This window comes from Branchiostoma lanceolatum, chromosome 3, assembly GCF_035083965.1.
Source record: "Branchiostoma lanceolatum isolate klBraLanc5 chromosome 3, klBraLanc5.hap2, whole genome shotgun sequence".
Lineage (NCBI taxonomy): Eukaryota > Metazoa > Chordata > Leptocardii > Amphioxiformes > Branchiostomatidae > Branchiostoma > Branchiostoma lanceolatum.
In genome coordinates this window covers 8,725,464-8,752,127 of record NC_089724.1, presented here as the reverse complement: position 1 = coordinate 8,752,127, position 26,664 = coordinate 8,725,464, and the positions used below count along the sequence as shown (strand labels likewise).

The 26,664-nt window shown below is 41.1% G+C and overlaps 1 protein-coding gene across 16 annotated transcripts in view; it reads left to right on the top strand.

Annotated features, from left to right (window-relative positions):
- LOC136430041 (uncharacterized) overlaps positions 1-26,664 on the top strand; it is a 64,279-nt gene that overhangs the window by 34,745 nt on the left and 2,870 nt on the right. For 6 of the 16 annotated variants that reach the window (XM_066420285.1, XM_066420283.1, XM_066420270.1 and 3 more), the window contains 52 exons: positions 148-328; positions 497-586; positions 904-1,154; positions 1,304-1,394; positions 1,551-1,770; positions 2,000-2,136; positions 2,483-2,608; positions 3,084-3,268; positions 3,544-3,727; positions 3,999-4,100; positions 4,307-4,551; positions 4,939-5,029; positions 5,548-5,765; positions 5,907-6,045; positions 6,398-6,615; positions 7,578-7,710; positions 8,134-8,240; positions 8,368-8,414; positions 8,575-8,735; positions 9,014-9,142; positions 9,280-9,507; positions 10,172-10,308; positions 10,731-11,099; positions 11,834-12,032; positions 12,495-12,733; positions 13,173-13,404; positions 13,754-13,990; positions 14,296-14,427; positions 14,869-15,066; positions 15,314-15,565; positions 16,078-16,279; positions 16,596-16,762; positions 17,027-17,173; positions 17,326-17,454; positions 17,700-17,828; positions 18,000-18,122; positions 18,659-18,796; positions 19,222-19,467; positions 19,792-19,974; positions 20,402-20,494; positions 20,674-20,937; positions 21,113-21,238; positions 21,408-21,533; positions 21,696-21,821; positions 22,316-22,432; positions 23,041-23,153; positions 23,419-23,477; positions 23,743-23,900; positions 24,171-24,327; positions 24,932-24,984; positions 25,331-25,460; positions 26,108-26,244. In XM_066420285.1, coding sequence (XP_066276382.1) covers positions 148-328; positions 497-586; positions 904-1,154; positions 1,304-1,394; positions 1,551-1,770; positions 2,000-2,136; positions 2,483-2,608; positions 3,084-3,268; positions 3,544-3,727; positions 3,999-4,100; positions 4,307-4,551; positions 4,939-5,029; positions 5,548-5,765; positions 5,907-6,045; positions 6,398-6,615; positions 7,578-7,710; positions 8,134-8,240; positions 8,368-8,414; positions 8,575-8,735; positions 9,014-9,142; positions 9,280-9,507; positions 10,172-10,308; positions 10,731-11,099; positions 11,834-12,032; positions 12,495-12,733; positions 13,173-13,404; positions 13,754-13,990; positions 14,296-14,427; positions 14,869-15,066; positions 15,314-15,565; positions 16,078-16,279; positions 16,596-16,762; positions 17,027-17,173; positions 17,326-17,454; positions 17,700-17,828; positions 18,000-18,122; positions 18,659-18,796; positions 19,222-19,467; positions 19,792-19,974; positions 20,402-20,494; positions 20,674-20,937; positions 21,113-21,238; positions 21,408-21,533; positions 21,696-21,821; positions 22,316-22,432; positions 23,041-23,153; positions 23,419-23,477; positions 23,743-23,900; positions 24,171-24,327; positions 24,932-24,984; positions 25,331-25,460; positions 26,108-26,244 — 8,401 coding nt within the window. The remainder of the gene's footprint in view (positions 1-147; positions 329-496; positions 587-903; positions 1,155-1,303; positions 1,395-1,550; positions 1,771-1,999; positions 2,137-2,482; positions 2,609-3,083; positions 3,269-3,543; positions 3,728-3,998; positions 4,101-4,306; positions 4,552-4,938; positions 5,030-5,547; positions 5,766-5,906; positions 6,046-6,397; positions 6,616-7,577; positions 7,711-8,133; positions 8,241-8,367; positions 8,415-8,574; positions 8,736-9,013; positions 9,143-9,279; positions 9,508-10,171; positions 10,309-10,730; positions 11,100-11,833; positions 12,033-12,494; positions 12,734-13,172; positions 13,405-13,753; positions 13,991-14,295; positions 14,428-14,868; positions 15,067-15,313; positions 15,566-16,077; positions 16,280-16,595; positions 16,763-17,026; positions 17,174-17,325; positions 17,455-17,699; positions 17,829-17,999; positions 18,123-18,658; positions 18,797-19,221; positions 19,468-19,791; positions 19,975-20,401; positions 20,495-20,673; positions 20,938-21,112; positions 21,239-21,407; positions 21,534-21,695; positions 21,822-22,315; positions 22,433-23,040; positions 23,154-23,418; positions 23,478-23,742; positions 23,901-24,170; positions 24,328-24,931; positions 24,985-25,330; positions 25,461-26,107; positions 26,245-26,664) is intronic. The other 10 variants (XM_066420272.1, XM_066420271.1, XM_066420276.1 and 7 more) reach the window with 10 other exon arrangements.

The window sequence follows — 26,664 nt, the reverse complement described above, 5'->3', positions numbered from 1 at the left end:
TTGGGTCAACACCCAATGCAACATTTTTCCTTAGAATGATAGTGCGTATTTTAAAAGAATGTATACCTCAAATTCGCCAATGTGGTACACTGATCATTAACATCAATATGAAAGTTTATATGTTACACCATTAACTTCCTATTCCAGGCCGTTCCTGAGTGCATTAGAGGTGGTGTGCGAGGCCAGCCCCTGTGCCGCACCCTGTGTGAGGAGATCAGACAGACTTGTGCAGAGGAGATAGAGGAGATCGGTTTCCAATTTGACAAGAGCACGTGCGAGAGCATCTTTCCGGACTCAGTTCAGAATGATACATGCAAGTTAGCGAAAGGTATCCAGTACCTCTTTCGTAACGTAAATAATAATACTTTTGTTTTCATATCTAATGCATTTGACAGAATTTCAATATGGCAATAGATTTTCGCATAGATTGCTATAGAATTATGAAAACAATGAAGTTCTAGACAAAATGAGACTTTCCTAATATTTTTTCTTGTAGAATTCAACTGCACATTTGACGTTGGTACCTGTGAATGGATAGCTGGCGACAGCCAGGCGGCGATGCTTCAGCCAACGTCGGACTCAAATGGTCAGTTTATATCTAATATCTAGTCGTTAACTTGTTTATTTGTTTGTTTATTACCGAACTGATGATGATGTTGATGATGCTTACGATGATGAACATGATTAAATGACTTGTATTCATTTGCAGTACACGGATTATATATTTTTGGTAGAAAAAAAAAACTCAGTGAGAGTGTTCGCTTAAAACAGTCTGATGGTATATTCAAATGACCGTAGTGTACCTGAAGATGAAAAGACTTAACTTAGCAAATCAATACGAACACCATTAACTAAACGTTTGGATTATTCTTCGTACCTGATCGTCGTATTGCACTTAAATAGGCAAGTACGTATCACTGAATGGGGCCTCGTCAAAACTAACAAGTCCAACGATGTACACGGACAACAAGTGCCTGAGGATGAGGTATTTCGTGAGAGGTGAAAGCAGCAGGTTAACAGCATACGTGACGGGGCCGGACGGTAACAGCTTCAGTACGTGGCGCCATGTATCTACTTATGATCGAGATGGGATGGGTGATGATGAATGGTCATCCATCAATCTGAACATCAACAAAGGATGGCCTTGGTTTAAGGTAAATATTTCATTTTCATATTTTAAAAGAATCTGTTAGAAATAGGCCTTATTGACATGACATGGCAAGCTCCCACTGCTTGATGAATTACTAATATATTGATCAGTGTTCACAGCAAACTGTACAATAACAATAACATTTCATTACAGGTGTCTTTGGATGCGTATGTAGCAGACGAAGGAGAGATAGGAGTTGACGATGTTACGCTCTCAGACGGATCTTGTGAATCAGAAGAAGAAGGTAAAAAACTGAAAACTGTTTTAATGGTTTTGAAGATATACTAGTACCTCCTTTTTCTGCACAGATAAATCATTCTACCTTTAAGGCTAGTCCACGATGTTCTACAGCATAATAGACTACATGAAGACGTAACTTTCTAATCAAACTGTATTTCAGCGGTTTCTCCTGGATGCGAGGCAATGAAGTTCGAGCGTTGCCTGGACATGCCTTACAATTTCACCACCTATCCGAATGTGCTCGGCTGGGACAGAGATCTGGCACTTTCACTCGCCCCGGGGACCTTCCAGGCGTTTGACCAGATCGCGGACTGCCATAGTGATCTCTCGTTTTACCTCTGCTCGTTCATCTTCCCTGAATGTACACCATCCGGAATAAGGTAATTCTAATTTGGACATTCGATTACCTTAGTTGCAAGATGAGTTTCCTTTAAAGAGTGGTTTGTTCTACCTCATGACAATGTTGGCAAATGACTAGCTTATCCTTCCTTATACTAATGAATATGCCTACCCTATATAAGCTTTATGCTGCTGTTAAGCACAAGAAAAAGTATTCAACCAACAACAGTATACCGTGCCGGTAATGCACTTGTTGTCTGTCTTTTACAGACTTCCCTGTCGCTCTTTCTGTGAGGGCGTCACTGCTGCGTGCGCAGCAAGAGCCAATGCCGTCGGCCTGACATGGGACCCTAATGGCTGCCAAAGCTTGTCAGATGATCGACAGTTCTGCTCTTTACCGAGAGAAGGTGAGCGTATATTTTGCTTATTATATCTTCTTTGTTCTGAGAATATGAGAGTAAAGTTTGGTCCTTTTTTTTGCTTTTCGTCCTCTAAGAGGAGAGTTTGGACTCACGTTTCAACTAGGCTTCTGTTATGTATTTACATGTATTCATTCAATCATTTGCGTGTCTTGTCAAATATTTTATTTTTCATAATGTACAAGTGACGGTGAAAATATAAGTTAAGTACAACTTGAGTCCGCCGTCATTTTGTCTTTGTCCACCTATTCGTATTATTTGATGTTTTCGTTGAAAAAAAAGGTATACCCCTAAACCCATGCAAAAACTGAAACTTGTTAAATTCCATATTCAGAGACTTGCCCAGAAGGACACCATGAATGCTTTGGTTCAGGGGAGTGTGTTGGACCATGGCAGTTCTGTGATGGATATCCTGACTGTCCTTATAACGATGACGAAAATGAGCAGGTCTGCGGAATATGTAAGTACTCTCGGGGCAGCAATAATGTGAACCTCAGTTGTATTTTTGTTCAACTAAATATGTGTGTCGATCTAATGTCATATCCCTGTCTTTGAATAAATGTATCAAAGAGCTATGTTAAACATTTGTAACCAACACATTCGATGCATTGCAAGAGATGATATAGATGTGTCATTTATTTATTTGAAACGAACCAACTATTGTTTATGCCGATGATGATATTGTTGCACTGTTCTTCCCTGGCGAACAGAATTAAATCGAATGAATGATTTACCATCTCGTTACACCAAATGAACACAAGACTGTTGTGTAATGCAGGGTGTGCCAAGCACTATCCAAAACGAAACAGCTTCAAAAATGTCGAAGTTACGTAGCCATCTCATGATTGTAAAGTTTACATTTCTGCAGATTGACTCACGGTGGTTCAGGTAGTAAATGTGAAGTTATAATGTATTGTTACGTTCTATATATACAGACGAGTGCATGCCCATGGACTTCGGATATTGTCGAGGTGTGGTCAACTACACCAGGGCGATCTTCCCCAACTATTACGGCCACCAGAATGTGACAGTGATCGAACAGTCAGAAGCTCACCAGTTCGCTGTCAGCTTTGCCAACACAAACTGCCATCCTGATAGCAACTTACTCTACTGCCACTTGGTATGAAAGCAACGCTCCAATTGTTTACAGTTTACTTTCATGAAGTTCACCTCCCCGCTATGTCTTTTATATCGATCAACCTTAACGTGTCTAAAGTAGATAGACAGTTCTATTTGAGATTTAGAGAAAATAGAATATATGACTGCTTTGTCGTTAGAAATAATATGTTTGATAGTTATTGCCATACATTGTACCGTGTACAATTGCCGTGCAATAAAGTTCTTCCTTTAATCAGAGGAGTGCTTACACTTTCTCCAAATATTAATTCCCTGCAGGTAGTTCCGGAGTGTGTCGAAGATGGGGTCCGCAGCAAACCGGTTTGCCGCGCCGTGTGCGAAGAAATGCGTCAAGAGTGTTCAGACGAAACCGAGGCTTTGCAAATTCCTGGATTTACAAAAGAATGGTGCTACGCAAATTTCCCTGACTCTGTTCACAATGATACCTGCATCCTTTTCAAAGGTAAGCAGATATCCACCATCAAACCACCATGTTTGTTATTGAAATACATCAATTACTAAAGAATTTTTGTTTCGCGTTTCTGCAGCCAACGCCAAAGCTGATATGTATCTTGTTAAATGTTGACGGTTTCAAAGCAAATGCCTCCTAAATGACAAAAATATCCATTGTTATGAGACATATAGATAGTAAAACATTCAACATGAATTCCATCATTTGATTTAATGTATACCAAAAGAACACTACTTTAAGCACTAATGCTATTTTTCTTTAGGAGTCAACTGTACTTTTGACTACGACTTGTGCAACTGGGACCAATTTGCGTCTGATAGCGAAAGTCAGCCATGGATACAAGCAACGAGCTCTTCAAGACCAGGTGAACCTTGCATATCATCCAGAATATTATGAAAATGCACATACACATTTCCACACTGTTTGCTTGTTCTTGTCATAAAATGATTCAGACTACAAATTATATTCTAAAGAAAGAAATTTCTACAAAATGTTCAATTTTATTATTAATGTGCACAGTAGGGCTATACAATGTCATGTATATAATCATCTGTCATCATGTCTATTTAGGAAAGCATATAACATCCAGTGCTTCATCGTCGCGACTGCTTGTCAGCCCGAGGATCTATACGGATGGCAAATGCCTGAAGTTCCAGTACATGCTGACGGGAAGTGACAACAGGGTACTTCTGAAATTGATAGGGCCGAATGGGGGGGTGACATTGAGCGCCTGGAATACGACCAGTTCTAGATCTGTGAACAACGAATGGACCACTGCGAGCATCAATATCAGGACGGGTCTGGATTCGGTCCAGGTAAATTCTTGCAAATTGCTTTCCATCTTCTTAGTAATAAATACTACCGTCCCCTGTAACAATGTATATAATTATGTAACACCTGTGCTGCAGTGAACTAGTCCGAATTGCCCTGAGGAGGGTGACAGATGGTCACCGAAACGTCGGTTGAATATATCATCACTTGGTTGAATGTGTAAAAATAGTTTTATTTCAGTGACTTACCGACCTGATGAAACTATTCACGGAATGAATACTTTAAATTTTGATTTTTTTTTCCCGAATTCAATGTTGAGCAGCTACTTCGCATTGATTTTTCTTAAAAGATATACAACGTAGTGTTCTGTTATGAATGGATTACCAAAAAGTTTAATTCGGTTCTGATATAAGTGTTTCTGTTCTATTCAGGTGGCTATCCAGGCGTGGGCAGAGGGTGATGGCGCTGTTAGTATTGACAATATGACCCTATCTGATGGTCCATGCCGCGAAGAAGAAAAAGGTATTTTATCTATGTTTACCTTCTAGGAAGGGAACATATTGTTTTTGCTACGTTTCTACTTCTCCTTCGTCCGATCTATTGAACAAGTAAGGTCAATGGTCCGGACCCTGTGGTGTTCGATAACATAATGTAGCAAGTGGCCTCCGGACTGTTCAAATATGTATGATCGTGTTTGAGTATAAAAAATCGAATTGTAGTGTGTTAGGCAGGGTCACGTGCAGGTTAATATGTTGTATTTACTTGCAAATGTTACCTTTCTAGTTGTGCTTTAAATAGATATAGAGTGGCGGAGTAAACTAAGCATAATGACTTAAGTATGATACAGTAGTTAGATACGTGACAGCTACTGTACAGTTGATGGTATAAAGGCATGCCAAAGCTAAAACAGAATTGCACATTTTCAGCTTAATTAATCTATGTCTCCTTACACGACTCCTTCTGCGTACGAACTGATAGCCTGTTTCATCACACTTTCTCTGATTAGTTGCATTAATGATATTGTTCTCTCTTTTTTCCAGACAAGTGTGAGCCGATCATGCTCGATGTTTGCCAAGGTGTGGTGCCGTACACCGAAACTCTGTTCCCAAATCTACTGAACCACAGTTCTCAGCGGGCATTCTTAGATGACCCAATGAATGCCTATGCCATAAACCTGTTGATGGACAGCGGCTGTCATCCTGACATTAGATTCGCCGTGTGTTCTGCACTGACACCGAAATGTGTGGACTCGAAACAGGTCTGATTTTGCATTCTGGGTTGGAACATTGCGATTTTTTCAAATGACATTCATAATCATTATCATATTTATCCTTGCTTAAAATTTTTCAGTATTTTGATGAAGTCACAATAGCTATGGTATTTCTTGTTCTTATTTTAGCTGCCACCCTGTCGAGGTTTCTGCAATGAGATCAGAGCGTCCTGCCAACCGGTGCTGGGGATGGCCGGTCAGGAGTGGCCCTTTGAATGTGAAGGATTCCCGTTTGAGTTCCAGGGAGAATGCACGACACCATCTGCAGGTAACTTCATTAAACTGTGACTACGGAATGATTTCTGATAAGTATCTTGTCATGATTTTGCAGAAAATAATTTCTGGCTAGCCTTGAATAATGATAGTTTTGTCGGTAAGTTACTAAACGCATAGTGATCTAGAGTTTGTTGACTATTCCGCCGGGTACTTGAAAAGATGTTGGTATCTGTATCAAAATTTAAGTTGGTGCCTGTTCACGCAGGCAGGTAGGCAGGTTTTGGTCACTGATGTCATGACAATATAATGAATATTACGGCTGCTCACTTATATGGTGCCGTGTTGATACGTCTCCTTGGAAGTAATTTCTCAACTTTACATACATTCTTTGCCCTTTGTTTCAGCCCAATGTGAGCCGATAGAAATTGGCATGTGCAGAAATGTTGTGCCGTACAACACCACAACGTTCCCCAACCTGCTGGGCCATGTTTCCCAGCAGTCTTTTCTCACCACTCCGGAAAGTGTCAGCATAATCACGGCACTGATGAACAGTGGCTGCCATCCCAATGTTGGATTTGCCGTCTGCTCTGCACTTGTGCCTAACTGTGTTGACTCAGTGCAGGTAGATCTTCATACTGACATCAAACTCATTGATATAATCTTGCAGGATCAGCATTTTTTTAAATTCACATATATTTTATGAATATAGGGCAAAAAGTACAGTTACTTATATATATATATAACGCCTTCTACTCCAATACATAGATATAAAACAAGAGTAAAATGCAATGACAACATACATACATATATACAAAATGGATAAAAGAAAAATGAATGTAAACAAGACAAGTTGGTGGTCTTATCATTTACGAGAATCTACGTGAGTGTACAGTGAATGAAATTGTGGGCTTTGTCGAAGATATTGCAGTTTTGTAAATGTTTAAGTGACATGAACCTTCGTAGCAGTAAAGAACAAAATGTACTGTCATTAAGATGTTATAGGTCTACTATGTTGGTTGGATAACAGAGTACTTCTTTGGCTGGCATAAAGTTTACAGTGTAGAAGGTAGTGTTCAGTTGTTTCACTATAATGACCACATTTACATGTAGGATGATCAGTACAATGGTGTTAAAATATGTCACGTTTCCCGTCGGCTGAGCAGACAAATCACATAACCCCTATCCTGACCCTAATGATTCCTCCCCTGTTGCCCTTTGACCCTTCGTTCTTACCCCCTGCAAACTCATTCGTGGCTTCTCCTTCCATCGGTACGGTCACATTCGTGACGGTGACGGTGATCTCACTACCCTAATTGTGTGTATGTTGTCTGTGAAATAGACGGGAAACTTAGTTCTCTTCGGAGCTTGCGGAGAAGAGAAGGTGGTATAACTTTCTGAAGTTTAGAAGGATCAGCATGATCATTGTCCGTGGATATCATTTAATGGACTCATCTCTGTTTCTTTTCAAACATTCTCTGCATAAAATGGAACATACTGTCATAGCATGATTATGATTATGTGTAAGGGTTAGTTTAAGTATTTCTGTGTAACAAAGGTGTGTCGTTTCTAACCTGTTTTATGCAGATACCGCCGTGCAGAGACTTCTGCAATGACGTAAGAGATAGCTGCGAACAGGTTCTCACGGACCATGAACAGCCGTGGCCATTTGAATGTAACGATTTTGCTGTCCGGGGCAGATGTGCTGCACCCTATCCAGGTAGGTGATTGGATGTTTTGTAGATGTTTGAGAATACATTTTGTCGAAAAAAAGGAAAACGGCTAACCGTGGACTCCAAGGAAAATGCTTTCACAGTACTTCTTTGGCGTCTTTGCTAGTTTAAAGTTTTGATATTTGTCTACTGAATGTGAATGGTATACTACATACTACATTTGTATACTTTTGGGGCAAGACAGTATTCCCAAAATTCTTTCCCACCAATTTTGAAACAATAAGACCATCCAAATTGTCAGCAACAAACATAACACAATCACTCACACGCACACACCAGGCAGTGACTGTGAACACATGTATAGGACTGGTTTAAAAGAGTTTGCAGCTTCATTGACAAAACGTTTTGACATCGCAACCTCTATATCATAAGTTCATTACTAATTTAGCCCTTGTAATCACTGTTTTCAGTCGTGTTTTCTGCCGATCTGACTTTGCCCGATGAAGTTTTCACTGCGGACCTTAACGACAGGAATACCCAACAGTATCGGATGATAGCAGGGACATTGGAAAGAGAGGTGATACATATGTTGTTATATGTTGTTTTGTAACACCATCGTGTTACCGTAGTAGTTCCTGGGCAGAAATACCAGACTGCTCTTGTGTCAAGTCTCAACATGTATGATTTCTATCTTCTGTTTACAGATACCTAAAGCCTTTAGGGACTGTCAGGCAACTGTGAGAAGCCTTCGGTAAATATCATTTTTGCAGCATTGCCATTGTTAAACTCCAAATCGATATTTTACCTTAATTGATTTTTCAACTAATCAGTGGTTACATCTTTTAATATTTGAGTTGAATGATGTAGATACACATGCTTATTAACGTTGAATTTGTTTTTCTTATTTCAAGCGCGGGAAGCGTGGTTGCCACTGTTGACATGGAGTTTCAGAACGCTGGCCAGGCCCCAGAATCAAACGAGGCCGTGATAGCAACCCTCCAGCAGTACATCGATGATAAAAGAGGGCGTCTTGGCAGCCTGAGTGTGAGCGCAGTGGTCGGTGTACCTACAGGTAAATCAATCTTGTACTACTATGAAATAAGTAGCAAAGATATCATTTCCCTGTACCGTATATCAACGCTTTAAAAGAGATAAGTACCCGTACATAGACTGACTGACTATCTATACTATATACCCGGAAAGGAAATGTTTATACAAATGTACAATAAGATCAGTTAGGAATGATACACGACTACTGAAAATAAACAAACAAACAAGCAAGCAAATCCAATATTTTAGAAGAAATGATTATATTTGAGAATAAATTATTTTACATTTTTATGTTTACAGTAACTAGTCCTTGCGACGAAAACCCATGCGGACAAAATGGTGACTGTGAGAAGCTAGACAGTGACTTTGGGATAGCAAGCTATCGTTGCACTTGTCAAGACGGCTTTACTGGATACAGCTGTGAAATACGTAAGTTCTCTCCTGTTTTTAGAGGTTTATTGAACAAATTTCGGTGTGAAATTATTCATCCAACATATTTTAGCTGGTTAATTTCAGCATATCCTACTATAGGTTAACGTGTTCGTAAATTATTTTTATGATTTCAGGTATTGCTGGAAGATGCCACGAAAGTATCCAGAGTGTCCTGAGACAGCAGGGCGGTTCCCTTATGGTTGGGGTTTATTTACCGCAATGCCGAGACGACGGCGGTTACCAGGACATGCAGTGCCATCCCAGTACCGGGTACTGCTGGTGCGTCACCGTTGATGGGACAGAGATCCCTGGCACCCAGACACCGCGCTGGCAAAACCGTCCAGACTGCGACGCCGCTATGAGTAAGCCCCCCCCCCATTCGACTAGACGGCGATTGCGCTGCGCTCTTGCTGCGACCTATATTGAATTTGTGCAGCCCTTGACTTCATAATTAGAAAATCATGCAAAATGTACAAGTATGATTGAAAAGACGCGAAAACACATTAAGCGTTTTTTTGTGTGAAATTCTTTGAGCGCTCTGTCAATTTTTACGTCGCAGCGCGATGGCAAAGAGGTCGTCGCCCTTGTGGAATGGGGGTGTAAAAGGATTTATATGCAATATCTTTTCTGAAGCTGATGAAAAAGGTTCATGAAAATGTTGAAAATGGTTATCAATCACAACGACCAAATCCAAAGGAAGAAAAAAGAGTACGTTGATATAATGGCTGTAAAATATTAATGTTCACAATGGCTAGCTAGATGTGCTCCCAAACGATTGTACTCATATTGGTACTAATGTGTAATTAATCTTCCCACATTGTCCCACTTTTTGTGTGAAGCAGCATAAAAGATATGTTGCAGGAGTGCACATAGTCCTGGGGGAATAAATGACTCTCAGACTCATAAGGCATTAGACTACAACATTTAATATGACATCCATGCGTTTATAGAAAATTTAGAGAAATAAACGTAAACTTAAGGCATTCCTTCATTTGAATTTTAACTCAATGTCTTCTTGCTCTCTAGATGTAGAGTTGTATCCGTATGGCCCAGGACAAGGGGACAATATCGTGGAATTCAGCGACTTGGACGATGGGACTTCTGATAGAATCAACATCCCAGCCGGCTTCCCATTCTTCTACACCAGGCATGCGAGGTTCTATGTAAGTACATCATGTTGTTCTCCTGTATCAAGAGGTAACGGTATGTGGAAAATGTCCCGAGTCTACAGTTTCATTAATCCTGATGAAAAACTTAGTACTGCATTATTCTACTCTTTCCAATTTTTTGATAATTCAATCAAAAAATTGATCCTCACAGTCCTATCAACATTAATTGTGGTGAGGTTTGCGACTGATATATAGGCAGTGTTTGCTTTCATGATTTGCAACTTGTCATCGGGTGAAAGTATTTCCTACATTTACGTAGTATAAACACTACAACTGTAGCTGTTGTCGTCTACCGCACGTCTTAGCATGTCCATCTGTATTCTCAAGGGCGAAAAATAAAAGAATAAGAACGTAGCGTTATGTACATTGAGTACCACATTATTCAGTGTTCAACAGTATGTAACTGAACGTTTCAGATCTGCACCAATGGACTGATCAGCTTTGGCAGGCGCTACTGCAGCTACATACCTGTGCCGTTCCGCACGGGAGGCAACAGGCCTGTGATTGCTCCGTTCTGGGCGGACCATGATTTCAGGGACAGAAACGGCCAATCCAACGTCTTCTACCAAGAGTACAGGGGCAAGGTTGTGAACCTACCTGCTAACAGCGCCGTGGGTGGCGTGAGTGGTAACGTCGCCGCACTGGCAGCAAACGTTGTGAACCGTGTGGTTAGTGACGTCACAGCGTATGCCGGTCTGACAAGCGGCGGCTTTGACCCGTCTTGGATTGGTGTTATAACGTGGTCCAACGTGACGGCATATCCGAGTAGGAGCAACCCTGACGAGGTGAATCATCTCTTCTTTTTCGTCATCAAATATTCTTGTAGTTATAGTTTTCAGAATAGAATAATTAAGTACTCATTGTATTGATTGTCTTGTCATTGTTGCCACACATTGTACCATGTACAACTGTCGAGCAATAAAGTTCATTCATAGATCAATAAAAGAGGCCTCTGCAAAGCCATTCAGTCATTACGCTTCAGCCAAACTTTTAAGCCCCGGTTGCACATACATTGCCGAACATTGCTCCTGACCACTAGCTGACCAAGGTGGGCGGTAGGTCGGGAGCATTCTGACCAGTTTAAGATCAAATTTGATTCCCAAATACACTCTAACTACTACTGACTCCCAACCACCAGCCAATTACCACCAGCCAACCCATTCTAGACCTCCCGTTCACGGCCGACATAGCTCCCGAAAAACTCCCATCTACTGTGGTTGGGGGAAGGTCGGAAGGCCATGTTCGGCTATGTGTAGTCGGGGCTTTAGACTCGTGGAACCCGGTGCCATGCCTCCCATCCCCCACGATCCTGTTGCACTTGTACAATCCATATGTATCTTGAGTGCTACCTTCGCCAACACGGAAGGATATATTTTCGGTAACGTTTATGTGTGTGTGGGGGGGGGGATGTGGATGAACAGCATAATCCAAGAAGGTCTGGATGGGTTATCTTGATATTTAGTATGTGGGTAGGTCTTGATCAGACCTAGAAAATGATAAGATTTTTTTTTTCCTTCAGATTGTAACACACCAGCTGGTCCTTGCTACCGACGGAGTCAAGTCCTTCGCTATCTTCAACTATGGCGCCATGAACTGGCAGCAGACATGGCGAGAGGCGCGTAGCGGCTACACGGCAGCCGACAGTGTCAACTTCTTCGACTCCAAGTATTCGGGGATTCCCGAGATCTTCAACATCAACCAACTCGATGGCAACACCGGTACGTTTATACAGTTATCATATATAAACTGTAGCACAGAACAATAGCCAAACTCTATCCCTATCACAGCTGCTCATCCTTTGGCGTACTGTGTACTTATCTAGGCATATGGATCTTGAATGTATGTTGCTAAAGCATATTACATTATTGCTATCAATTTTTCCTGAAGATGTTAGGTTACCGATTTACGGAATCTTATTACGGAAATCCCGATACACTGTATTTACTTTTATACATATTGCACATGTATGCGTAGTAAAGTAAAATTGTTTTCAGTAGTCAGTTGCACGGACATGTATATTAGTACATATTTTAACGGTCAGACTCAAACAGTTTGTCGATATCCAGATATCACTGAATCATAATACTTATGATGATATTGATGAACATGTTGATGTGATAGACATCACACATACAGGACAGACTTGAAAGATTTATCTGTACATCATTCCATGTCTGAAGGAATCCGCGGCAAGTGGTTCTTCCGTCTGGACGTCTCAGCAGAAGGAGACGTGAACTATGACCAGCTGTGTCTAGGGTGGGCAGATGTCCAGGACGACGCCCTGTTGGTGAACTACACACTAGACAGTCAGCCGTGTCCGTGCTCCTGGGCACAGGCCACGCGGGACAGACGGTTCCGTGCATACTGGGACGACATGTGCGTCGAACTCCGCTGGTCATCACCACTAGGAATAGGACAGGTGTGTGAGATAAGGTGTAAATTGTATTTAGTCTCAATCTGGTATAATTGCATGCATGCTTTAATGACGTGTTATATTTTGTGTTCGTTGTGAATTAGAATAAATCACTCTACATTAAAATGATTAAGAGTGATAGCCTGCATTGTACTTTCATCCCCTATCGGGCTAAGAACAGACACACAAACATAAAAGTCGCAATGAAGTACATGTAGTGACATGACTTCTATTACTAATCGAAAACATGGGTTCTAAATAATGACTAATACTGAAATATTGAGCAAATTGACGTTGAGGTGCAAAGATTTAAGAGAACTAGCAGTTACATTTCGTATCAGGCGTCACACTACGTTGTAGTTGATGTCAATTTTGAAACCTTTCCACAGGAAGTTACTATTAGGTTCCCTAAGTAACAAGTATTTTCTTCTTCCTTCTGCTGCAGAGATGCTGTTACAGCGACGTCGAAGACGACCCGGAAGGTTCAGGCGCTCTTCTGCTTGGATTTCCCGGAGGAGGTTCCATCAGCCTGTACGACCCGAGAGTATACCCCGACCAGTACCAGGCCCAGGACATCCTCCCCCGGTCCTACTGCTGCTTGTTGTCCCGGAACTGTGAACTGTACTACCGCTACCGTCCGTCCGACACCTGCGAACGATACGAACCGCCGCGATGGGGTATGTTTTAGAGGCAATGTTTCGAAATCATGCATATCAGATGTTCTATTTTAATCAGCCAACTACAGCAGTAGTATTACAGAATAAATCAAGATTTAAATCAAGGGGCCGGGATAGGTTAAGAACGATTTTTTTTCATAAGGAAAATCTGATGTTTTTGAAACAAAGTCTAAGAACTTGAAGCCATGCGTGTAAAGAACGACGAAAATCTTTTAATTTTGTGTTTTATCAAGGTTACTCATGTTCAAAATTTCATGAAAGGTAAATCAGAAACTTAAATCCACCTGTTGATTTTTGACATTGATGCGATTGCATTCAACTGAGAATAATTTGCTCCCTCTCCCCAAAGCCATTGGATTAGGAGACCCTCACCTGACAACCCTGGACGGGAAGAGCTTCACGTTTAACGGGCTGGGCGAGTACCAAGTGTTCGGTGTCCCAGACGTCATGTTAGTTGTGCAGGGGCGAACCAGGAAAGCCGTGGACGTGAACGGCACGGAAACAAAGGCGACTATCTTCAGCGCCTTTGTAGCCAAGCAAGGCGAATCGTCCACCGTGCAAATGAATCTCAAGGACGATGCATCAGGTGATATTTTATCATTTTCTGTCTCAAGTGTTGTAAGGGATATTTTCTAATAATCTCTATCTTGTCAGTTTCTACGTCAATGTCCTTTTTAAAGCTTTGGACGTACTAAATGGGCAAATACATTCCTTTGCACTTGATTCGTCTGAAAACAACTAAGTGCGAGTCTCGACATCAACCCAGCTGTTGACGCATCAGGCTGAACAAGCATGTCAGCTTATGTATTAAAACATTATTGTTTTTACTTGCAAGCAAAATATGCTATGCGCTAGTCATATTGCTGACCGAATTCCTCCCTTGACTTGCAGGAATCGATGTTTACGTGGATCGCCAGATATTTGGCGGTTTCGCGGATCTCGTGGTAGGCGACGGTCAAGACTTTAACAACGTCACCGTGTCCAAAGGAGGAAACGGTTCCGTCGTTACAACGTTCTCCTCAGGTAATGACTGTTGAATATGGTACAAAATGGACAAACAATTCAAAGTAGATGTTCCAGGACAACAGTAGAGTACTAGTCCAAGTGAACAAATCTACATAAGGACCACCTGACGTTGGTTCATGATTATTTCCATTGACACAAGTAGTACGCTGTCTATAGTAACCACCTGTCCACATACGCACGATATCTTATCGGTCTCCTGCGTGGTCTTCTTGGCTATGTGTGAAGAACGGAATATTGATAGAGATAATATCTAATTGATATATAAATAATATATTGACATTATTTTTGATCGAAAGAGACACTGGGCTGGGTTCTGCATTCATAGCTGCCATGAAGGACAGATCGTACTGCTACTGGAAAACTTTATTGATTGTATTTCACCGGATTAAATCCGGAAGCATAATGATGATGATGATGATATCTAATTGTATTTGTTAGGAATTGCCCTTGAGGTTGCTGTTGACGTGGGGATAATGGCTATCACCGTGATGGCGCCTCCCAAGTTTAAGGGCAACACCAAGGGACTTCTGGGACTGTGGAATGATGACGTCACTGATGACTTCACTCGACCAGATGGAACCTCCATTTCAATCAACGCCTCCGACTCGGACATCTACTATTCCTTCGGTCAACTCTGTAAGTTCTGAAGTATCAATTATGTTAATTCGAGAATTGAATTAGTTACCTTATTTCAATAGAATGAGATTAGAAGTAGCAATTATCTTAATTGAATGTTTTGTTTGTTAACCGAGAAAATGATAATAGAAAATCTATGTGGTATAATCTAAGTTCAACTTCAGCTATGTATTACAAAAATGGACTTACCCAAACATGGAAGGTGTAACATGTCCGCATTTCATGAATACATTTTCTCCATCTACAGGGAACATCAGCGAATCAGACTCCATCTTTTACTATGGAAGCCAGAGCTGGAGTGACTTTGCTAACCCAGACCCAGACTTCGTGCCGCTTCTGGAGGTACAGTTTGCCACCGAGGAACTGAGACTTGAAGCTGAAAAGCTGTGTGGGGATAACAAGGAATGTCTGTTCGACACTGCGGCAACGGGTGATCTTATGACGGGGGCATCAACCGCCAATGCAGAGGAGAGATTCGTCCAAGACACTTCACTTATCGGTACTAGACTCCCCTCCTCCCCATTGAAGTAATTTCTTTCCGTACCCGATAATTCGTGCCGTGCCCGCTAAACATCCTTGTCGTACCTTCTAATTCTTGTCGTGTGGTGTCCGCTATTGCGTACGGCAAAACAGTACAGGGTTCAGTTCGAATTTCTAGTGGGTAGGGCACGAATTACCGGTTACGGCAAGAAAGGATCTGCTGCAGTCATTTATCATAGTTATTTTACACATACCTTCTTGTGTTAGATCGGCGTTTATATGGACTGAAAAGACAGTACAGCAAATCATGTCCTTTTCACTATAAATAGACAGTGAGTCTACTCTCAGGTTCTGAGTTATTTTCCGCCATGAAGGACAAATTGTACTGGAAGAACTTTATTGACTGTATCCCACTGGAGTAATCCGGATGAACGATGATGATGATGATGATGATGATGAGTCTATTAGATGGATACTTTTACTTTGACATATATGACGTTCCATACTAAATATTGATTTCTTTCTTTCTAGCAAACTTCCCTCCCAAGATCTTCGGTCCGACCGTCGTCAATGCCACGGTTGGAAAAGAAGCCAGTTTCAGCCTGACCGCCACAGACATCAACAACGACACAGTCAAGTTCAGCGCACAAAATCTACCTGGCAACGCCAGGTTCGATAACGCAACAGCCACTTTCTCCTGGACACCGTCTCAAATCAACAGCTTAAACATGAGGTTAGGATGCATGTTTACCTTTGGTTATTAGCCCGTAGAGTTTGCAAATCTTGAATGTATTGTGATATCAGTGATGATTCTTTATTTGTTTTTAAATATACTCTGGAGGTGTTGGCCTTGTAAAGGATGTATCGATCCTGATGCCAACACCTCTCAGATTTCATTCTGTGAAGTTTAATAGATAAATAAAAAAATGTAGTGTCGACGTCGCGTGTGTTGCACGTGAACAAGTTGATTCACTTTTTCTTTAGAAGTTCCAGGTGTTGTGAATTTTACAATGGGTCTGAATGGTTTCTTTTTGCGAAATCTTTATTAGCTTCACTGCAAGTGACGGTAAAGGAGGGACTTCCATCTTGAGACCGACAGTCAACCTTTGCAAGTGTGAGAATAACGGAACGTGTGACTTCGACAACTTGGCGGATGATCAGAATATCAACTCCCTACTCCGGGTCGTGGCTTGCATGTGTGGCGATGGACTTGAAGGTATCGTTTGAATAATTTCGTATAAACAGCATCAATTAGTGCACAAACAGATATCTGTTATAATTTCATAGATGAGAAGGAAAAAAATGTCCTGCACATAAGGGTCTATCTCATTACCTTAGCTGATGACCTGTACAGCTAAGATATATTTGCTAGAAATACGAAGGATTTAGGCAAAGGTAGAGCTATATATAGCTCAAGAGCATTTTCCAAAGACTAGGTTTGAAGAAAAGCTTATTGAACGTTGGTGAATGTACATTACAGGCACATTCTGCGAGGTTGACATTGACGGCTGTGAGGACGACCCTTGCTACATGGGAGTGAACTGCACGGATGTTCCGGCTCCTGGAGTCGGTTATACCTGCAGCGCATGCCCAGAAGGAATGGAGGGCGACGGCGCCAAATGTCGTGGTAAGAAAAGATGTCGGTACTATCTGTCCTAAGAACGTTGCATCAAGTAGATGTTGCTTGGAATGAACCAAGCATCTTCGTAATGAATCGATGACATAAAGCGCTACCTTATATGTTGATTGAAATAATTGTTATTGTCCTCTTTTATCCAGACGTAGACGAATGCACTAACGGCACGCACAAGTGTGGACCCAAAGCCGTGTGCAGGAACGAACTGAGGAGCTACAGCTGTGAATGTCCCTCCGGGTACAGGCTCAGTGAGAACAAGCGAAATTGCACAGGTTTGTGAAGCTATGATGAAATCGGATATTAAATGTTAAGCACATGAATGTACATTGTGTACAATCCAATATTTTTGGGTCTGGTTGATCTTTTTAGCCACATACTCCAAATTTCTATTGAACTGAAAAGGACCATTGTTTGCAATAATGATTGCACTATAACAAAGTAATTCGAAAATTGGTATGTGATTCTAAGATTGATTTTAGAATAAGGACAAATAAACAAATACCTGTTTCTTCTACAGATATTGATGAATGTGCTGATGATGTGAGTGGATGCACGCAGCTCTGTAACAACACAGACGGGGGATTCCAGTGTGACTGCTATGGAGGATTCTACTTGAATGCTACCAACAATGTCACATGTTATCAAGGTAAAAACTGTTACTTTTTAACCAAATAACTTCGGAAATAAGCTTTAATGTGATCATTTTCACTTTCTAGTACTCTTATAACGCACAAAGTCACAGTGCTGAGTATCATTTTATTACGTTGAGCTCCAAACTTTTGCAATACAAGTTTCTGTTTGGATCTGTTTTTCATAGACCAGGCAGCGAGGAATGTTTGCGCGGTGTCTCTATGTGAGAACTGCCGGGCTGAGAATGATGTGGCAGTCTGCTTCTGTTCTTCTGGATACAAACTCGCCGCAGACAACATCACGTGTGAAGGTAAGGGAAAGAAACAGAACGAACAGTCCACTTTGTATGATAATTGCACTGTCTTTTTAGCCTACCTTAGGATCGATAATTTACTGGAAATTTCCGATGAAATACCTTTTATGCTTAGCTCCCAATTGCGCCGGTGCCCGTCGGGGTTGTAGTCCCGGCCGGGCCCCGAAGCCACAAATTTGTCCCGGAGAATTGCCGGGTACGGGGAGAGGGGGTTGATTACCTCCCGGTGCTCGCATGATAACCTCGTGGCGTTTATTTCTTACCAAATCCCGCGGACCCCAAAAAAAGCCATGCAGCCGCAGGTTGTCGCAAGGAGCAATAATATGATCATGACAGTGCCAAAGAAGTATAGCCCATCAACTACCCGGCGGGGCCCCTTTTTTCTAATGGGCACCTAAGTATTACCCGCGACGCCTTAGTGAAAGAGATCGTTCTCATACGCCTGAATAGTCATACCTATTTCTTCAATGATATGGCCTGTGGAAAAGACTTTGTGTCTAAATATGTTTTGTTTAATCTTTATCATGTAATAGACGTCAACGAATGTGCTCCTGGAAACGAGGATATGAACCGATGCAGTCAGAAGACGAACTGCCAAAATACAGATAGAGGCCATACCTGCTCCTGTGACATCGGTTACCTGCTTCAAGATGATCTGAGGACTTGCACAAGTTAGTAAAACTATGTCAATATATGACTTTACTACTGACTGTTGGTGTCCGTAACATTAGGTAAATGCTGTTTGTACTACAAATGCTTTTGGAAGTTTGTTTGTTTGGACCTTTGTTTATTCACGAAAGCTTTAATCGGCCTGCAGGCCACCTTTCATTAAGGCCATGCGGGAAGAGGTAAGGGGCGGATAACATATTACATAGATACGGATCATATCTTTTTGTTCCCAATAACTCTATCAACATATATCATTACATAAACATGGTACAAAACATTTCGTATAGTGTCAGTAGTGTAGTAGAGTAGAGCCATAGTGGTGAACCACTGCCATCACTCGTATTTTTTGCCTTCAATTTTATGATCGAATATGTACAAAATAATAATTACTTTACTCTTGATTCACATTATTTACCCGAATATGCAGCGTGCGCAAAGGGACGATACGGAGTCAATTGTGGTGAAATCTGCGGCTGCAATCGCGGAGAATGTAACGTGACGGTCGGCTGTGTGTGTCCCGCCGGCTGGAAGGGTGCCCAGTGCGAGATGGACGTAGACGAGTGCGAAGATGACGACATTTGTATGTCCAACGAAACCTGCGTGAACAGTGCCGGGTCGTACCAGTGCGTGTGCAGCCCTGGATTTGCTGCCGACGAAAGCGACGCCTGCAAAGGTACGTAAGAATGACTCCGAATTCTACAGAAATGCTATACTTGTACAACGTCAACAGAATACAATGTGCAAAGACAGAATTTTGTCCACTTATTAAGTTGGAAGACTGAATTACAATAAAGTATTTTTTACAAACTGTCAGTCCCAATTATATTACTTTTGGTTATGTAAAGGTAGGCCTTTTCATAAATTGTATGTTCTTTATCATTACTTGTGTGTTCTTTATAAAGTACTTGTATGTTCTTAATAAATATTGATCATTTATATGTTCTTTATAAAGTGTTTGTATGTTCTTTATAATAAAGTGTTTATATGTTCTTTACAGATGTAGATGAGTGTGACGTCGGCCATAACTGCCACGCGTTTGCCACCTGCACCAACACCGTGGGCGGCTTCAGCTGCACGTGCGGAGCGGGATACGTCGGTGACGGTGTGACGTGTGAGCCTGCCACAACCCCACCTCCATCAACAACACCCACGCAGTCTACACCCATCCAGTCCACTTCAGGTAGTACAAATATACTTTCTGATTGGTGTAAAACATTGCGTTGTTCGCCAAATATAGGTACTCAAGCAACTGGAATTAACTGTTGAAACGGTCTGACGTTTCAGACCAAAAAACTCTGAATAGATTATGTTAATGAGGTTAAGACAATTTAGAATGTCTTGACATAGTCCTCAATAGAATTGAGTTGTACATTTACGAGTATTGTTAAAACGCGAAATTGATATACTCCGTTTCTTATTGCATTTTTCATTTTATTTTTTAAAGGTGTGACATATATGGATCTATTTTCTTAGTTTTACCATGGCTTTTTTTAACTTAATGACAGATCTAACTATCTTAAGCATGAAGCGGTGTTGCTTTATATTTCTAATGAAAATGCTTTACATCATAGAGTAACAAAATAAAACATACTTGTGTTGCTCGACAGCGGTACCTTCTCCTACCCGGACTGGGACACCGGCAGTAACATCTAAATCACCGACTGCGACTCCAACTAAAATGTCTACAACACCAGCCACAGGTACATTATCGATACAAGAATGAATCATTTCCTTGGTAACAAAGTCACGGTCTTATTCTGATTTTCTTCAAGTTCAGTAAGTAATCTTCAAGGTCAATGTTTTAACACCATAACCGACTCCATGTTCCTTCTTTAACATTTAAGATTGTTGTTTTAACGACATAACACACTATTGTCAGGGTCAACAGTGCAATCTGCTGCATCTTCGACGGAACAGCAAACGGTTAAGTCTTCAACTCCGATCGGCATAACTGCATCAACTCCGATCGGCATAACTGCATCAACTCCGATCGGCATAACTACATCAACTAAAGCCCCGACTATGACTCCGACAAAACTAACACAATCTGCCGCATCTTCGACCGCACAACAAACTGTAACTTCACCAGTTCAGAGCAGCACCGCATCCCAAACATCTAAACCATCAACACAGCCAACCCCAGGTCTTTAATAGAACCTTTTTTTGAAGGATGTGTCTTTTATTTTGTTCTTTTTTTATCTTGTATTTTCAATTTTTTGCCCTTACTTATTCCAGGTCCAGTGTTAAAACGTAAGTTGCAGTATAGAAACACTTTATACTTTTTGAATGACCCTATATACTATTATTTGGATCAACAGTGCAATCTACTACATCTTCGACGCGACAACAAACCGTAACTACTCCAGTTCAGAGCAGCCCAACAGCCCAAACTTCTAAACCACCGACTGTCAGTCAGTCAAGCCCGACAACACAGCCGACTCCAGGTCTTTATAGTAGAACAATTTTAGTGGAGGGTGTCTCATTTGTTATTTTTCATCTTGTATTTTCAACCTCTTGCCCTTGCCTATTACAAGCTCAGTATCCAAACATAAGTCACAGTATAGAAATTCAACATTTTGGAATGACGCAATATACTATTGTTTGGATCAACAGTGCAATCTACTACATCTTCGACTCGACAACAAACTGTAACTACTCCAGTTCAGAGCAGCACAGCAGCCCAAACTTCTAAACCACCGACTGCTAGTCAGTCAAGCCCGACAACACAACCAACTCCAGGTCTTTAGTAGAACATTTTTTTGGGTCCGGGTTTCTCTTTTTCATGTATTTTTTACTGATTGCCCTTGCTTATTCCTAGTTCAGTACCCAATCGCATGTGACGGTATGGCAACCCAATACTTTTTTTAATGACATACCGTAATATATTGTTCGAATCAACAGTACAATCTTCTTCATCTTCGACGCGACAACAACCTGTGACTTCTCCAGTTCAGAGCAGCACAGCAGCCCAAACATCTAAACCACCGACAGCTAGTCAGTCAAATCCAACAACACAGCCAACCCCAGGTCTAAAAGGAGAACCATTTTGCCTCCTGTGTTCTGACAACCTCACTGACACTGTATTTGCATACTAATCTCCATGCATGGCTTATTATTCACCTCTTCATCCCAATTCACCATTTCTAGATCTAGACTCGATATCAGCACACAATCATGATAGAAATGATTAAGACACCAAATCTACACAATACTTATTCCATTGCGCACATCTAATGCATGATAGATCCAAACGCTACCAAACGTAGGGAGCATGTCTACAGGTGTTGTTAATCTACTTTTCATTCTAGGTCTTTTAGAAGAACCTTTGGGTATCTGCTCTAACCACGGTGTTTATTCTAGTTGTCAACTTAGATGATTTCTCCAAGATGCCTAATCTGTGGGATTGGCAGAAGCACTTGCACGCTTGAATTATTCTGAAAGTCGTTCTTACCATGCCCTGTCTCAGGTGAATAGATTTTACAGAAAGAACAACTCTAATACACCCAAACTTGTAATTTCAGACGCAGGATCTCAAACTGCTGCAGCGCCATCGAAAGCATCGCCACAACCTACAGCACCCCCAGCTGAGACGACACCAGCTGAGACGACACCAGCTGAGACGACACCAGCTCCAACAGGTAGATAACTATTATCCTCACGACACATGTTTATCTTTAAGGTGGCTGAAAAAACACAGTAGATTTATCTATTTACGTCTATACACCGATCATATTAAACGTCATCCTCATCATAATTATTATGATGCATCCAATACGGAGCTCTATGGCCAAGCCAGTTGATCAGTCATATCTTCTTCATGGTTCTCTGTGCGTTACTCATACCGAAAGACACAATCATTGAACAATATCGTGTACACCAAAATAGGTTTTCTTCTGACAGTCATCTGTCGCATGCTACATGGGTGTGCATTACGTTAGTTTTCAACAGAATGCTATTCTTTTGCATGTAACTGCAGATGAATATAAGATGTCTATTGCAATCTTTCAGAGAGCAAATTAGTCAGACTTCCAGCTTTTAGATCAGAATTGTCGTATTGACGGATTCACGTAGTTTTTTTTTTCCAATCTTGGGCATCAAAGAACGGCAATCCACGCTGAGTTACTTTTCTAGAAGGTACCAGACTTATTTTTGCCAATTTAACAAAGGACGTTTTCCGACATGTTCGTATCATATAGCTAGTTTAAAGAATAGACGTGGTTTGAAACATGGCTTTATTTCCTTGTAGTTTCCGAAGTTTCCATTCCAACCGAGGTCACACTGGTCCGGAACTTCACAGAGGAGCTGAACAATAGAACACACCCTGTGTTCCAAGAGCTGGCCAACAAAGTTAGAACTGAGGTATGTATATGAATGTAACATCCGTAACATACAATACTCCATCGGTCAGAACGACTGTCCATATGATAAGAATGGCTGCAATTTCCACACATATTTGCTTACCACTTGTTGCATTCAAAAAAAGAATAAGCATAATTGTGAAACTTATCAGGAAAAAATGGATTTTATTTTTCTCGCATATTTTCATTGAATGTATTTGAAGTTGGGTAACTTATTAGACCTGTTCATCATATTGATCATAACATTTTTCTTTTGTTATCTATAGGTGACTAAACCGTATCAGAACAATCCAAGCTTCCAGCGCGTGGTAGTCAAAGGATTCCGGTAAGTCCTTATTATTTGCCTTTTAAGCTTTTAAAATGTCCTCCAAGCATATGCTATGGCAAGAACCCTTCTTATCTAAAAATACTAGCTTGTGAAAGTTCAACGTATAAAGCTTTTCTTTAACCTTATGTGCTACAGAAACGCAAACTGGAGAGATAGAATTTTAGCTGTATTCAATACTAAGGAGGAAAGCAACCCATTAGATACCAAAAGCTTACATTCCGTTTTTCACATTTATTTACCAACATTTCTGACTTACTTCAAGTCCGGGGAGCGTCGTTGCCAGTTTCGACACTGTCTTCAAGAACAACCAAGCGGTTCCAGACAACGTGGAGGCCGTGGCACTTCTTAAGCAGTACATCGACAACAACAATGGCAAGCTGGGGGATCTGGTCGCTAGTCAAGTTTCCTACGCCCCACCAAGTAATTCTTGTTCTTTTCCACTGATTCCTGTCGATTAAATGCTTGGGTAGTAAACATGCCTGTTGTTTTATCAAAACTTGATAAGCTAATTTTTCTATAGAAAATTGTTAAGAAAACATAGTCACTTACTTTGTTGAGTTGAATTATTGACAATGATACTCCCGTCTACTCTTGTTCATAAAGATGCTGGATAGCATTTGGAAATGAAAATGAACAAGGACGGGTCATGAGTGTATTTGTAACAAAAATCTTGAATTTCACACTTGTCAGACACTACTGCAGTGCCGATCACTGACTGTGACTGCGCCGTTGGAGTAAACTGCGTCAGCTACGGTGGGAAGTGCCTGGCGTTCTGCAGCCCTAACCCGGACTACTGCCTGAACGGTGGAACGTGCATGGACTCAAGCAGTGAAACCTTGACTTGCCAGTACGTTTATATTTCGTGATTAGTGCATTATATCGGGATTCTAGATTCTGAAATACATGTAGCTTATAGTAGTTAAGAGTACAGCTATAGCTATGCAAGTAGTAGTGGACTATTTCAAGTCAACCGTACACGTCATGACACATCTTCAGAAAAGAGGCTGTAGACGCATAGTTAACGTTCTCCATTTAGAACTTTATTCAAGCCCACACCCAGACTTCTTGCTCCTTGACTGTAGCTTTCTCAATAGTTAGGGATCGAATACATAAGAACAATGTGTCCAGCTATGTTTGCTTGCTTATGTCGATTCTTTAGCTATGTATATGCCATTATTCAGAGGACATTTCATTGGGTAACATTTGTCTGCCACAGCATAGGTCACACACGGAAAAGGCAATATCCGTGAATAATTTCATCAGGTTGGCGAATGACTGAATAACAAGGTTCTTTTATTCACAACCAAGCATTTAACAAGAGCCGACGTTTCGGCAGCTGTCAGCCATCTTCATCGCCCTGATGAAGAAGGAAATATTTGAAAAAGGAAATATTTATGAATAATGAGGAGTTCCTATACCTGATACCTAACATGATTTTCCATCTGCTTCAGGTGTACATCCAGTTTCACTTCTACCTACAATGGTGATAGATGCGAGAATAGAGGTAAGACGAGAGAACGACTTGAAGCGTTTAATTTCACTTAGAAAAAGACAATCGTTGTATCAGTCAACCTGTAGATGAATGAAAAAAGAAAGTATGAAAACATACATGGTGATATTGATACAGTCAGTATGATCTTGGCCTTTGCCATGTCAGCATAGTGATCATTCACATATACATGACGCGTTATGTCGATTATTACTTATTTGACAGTAGCTCTGCTTTTAAATTATATTTGGTCGGTGCATGGCCAATGTCTTTGTGTGAGATACTGATACCCAATACAACAGCTTTAGATGTACATGACGTCAAGTCTTCGTAAGAGCCATAACGACCCTGTTCTCACCAGGCACAGGTAACGTTGTGTACGCGGCAGTTGGGGCTGTTGCCGGCTTCCTCCTGCTCCTCATCCTCATTCTGGTCGCCACGAGGACCTGCCTGAAGAGCAAGAGCAAGAGCCAGCCGATCGCGGATGACACGTAAGATTATACATCTGACTACCTGTACCAATGAGGCATGCATTTGTAGGCTAGGAGGAGAGACCTGAAATAAAAACTCGTGGCGTAGCCGAACCTGAATAGTATAGAATAATATATTGATGTGTGTCGATCATTTTCAGGCCTTTTCTGAGAATCTCCGCCTCCTAGACTACTGAGTTTATTACGTTCATCCTCGTTAATGATCAAAGACGATGTACAATAAGCAAGATATTCTTTATCTCTTTTCTTTCACTTGTTTTCACCCTGTTCGTCCCTCGAATGGCTGGAAATTTATTACCTAAATTACAGGACGTTCAGCGTGTTTGTTATAAAGGACAATCTTTATTGACGCAACAAAAGTACAGCGACTTTCGTAAGGTCTACTACATCTATACATACATACATACAAACATACATACATACATACATACAAATGACTATGTGCATTCAAATGAATTTGATTACACACAATCAGATGTTATATATGTTGCTATGTTTGGACAAAGTGGTTATACAATATGAACCAATTTCAGATGGGCTGGCATACTGCATGTAGAAGAGAGATGCGGTATAATAGATAACATAACTGGATTGCTTGGTGTTGGAAAATTCTGTAATATGACTATCATTACTCTGTGATTCCACAGTGTGTACGCAAACCGACGCGCTATGAACTACGCCCCGGCCGGGTTAGAGCGTGGTCTAAGAAGCACCAGTGCCGCCAAGTACAGGCCTTCTGTCCACGAGTCCGGTCATGGTGCTACTGTTGTATACGACTTTTCTGGTGGGGACTATACAGGTTTCTTTGGTGATATAACAGCAAATAGACATCAACGGAAGTGTACAATATGATGTATAATTTTCATTGCAAGTTCTTTCCCGATGGCATGAAACAACGTATAGACAACAAACACAGAAAATGCAAGTCACGTATACCAATGGTGACAAGTGAATTATGAGACTATTTTAAAAACTGATACGGAATACAATTGAAGCTTTTGGGGTTTAACAATGGTGACAAGTGGATTAGGGGACTATTTTAAAAACTGATACGGATCCTATACAAATTTAAGCTTTCTGGGTTTATAATTAACAATGGTGACAAGTGGAGTACGGGACTGTTGTACGAATCGCTACGGAATACAATCGAAGCTATTTGGGTTTGACTTCATGGAATACACAGTAAGATATATACAGTATATGA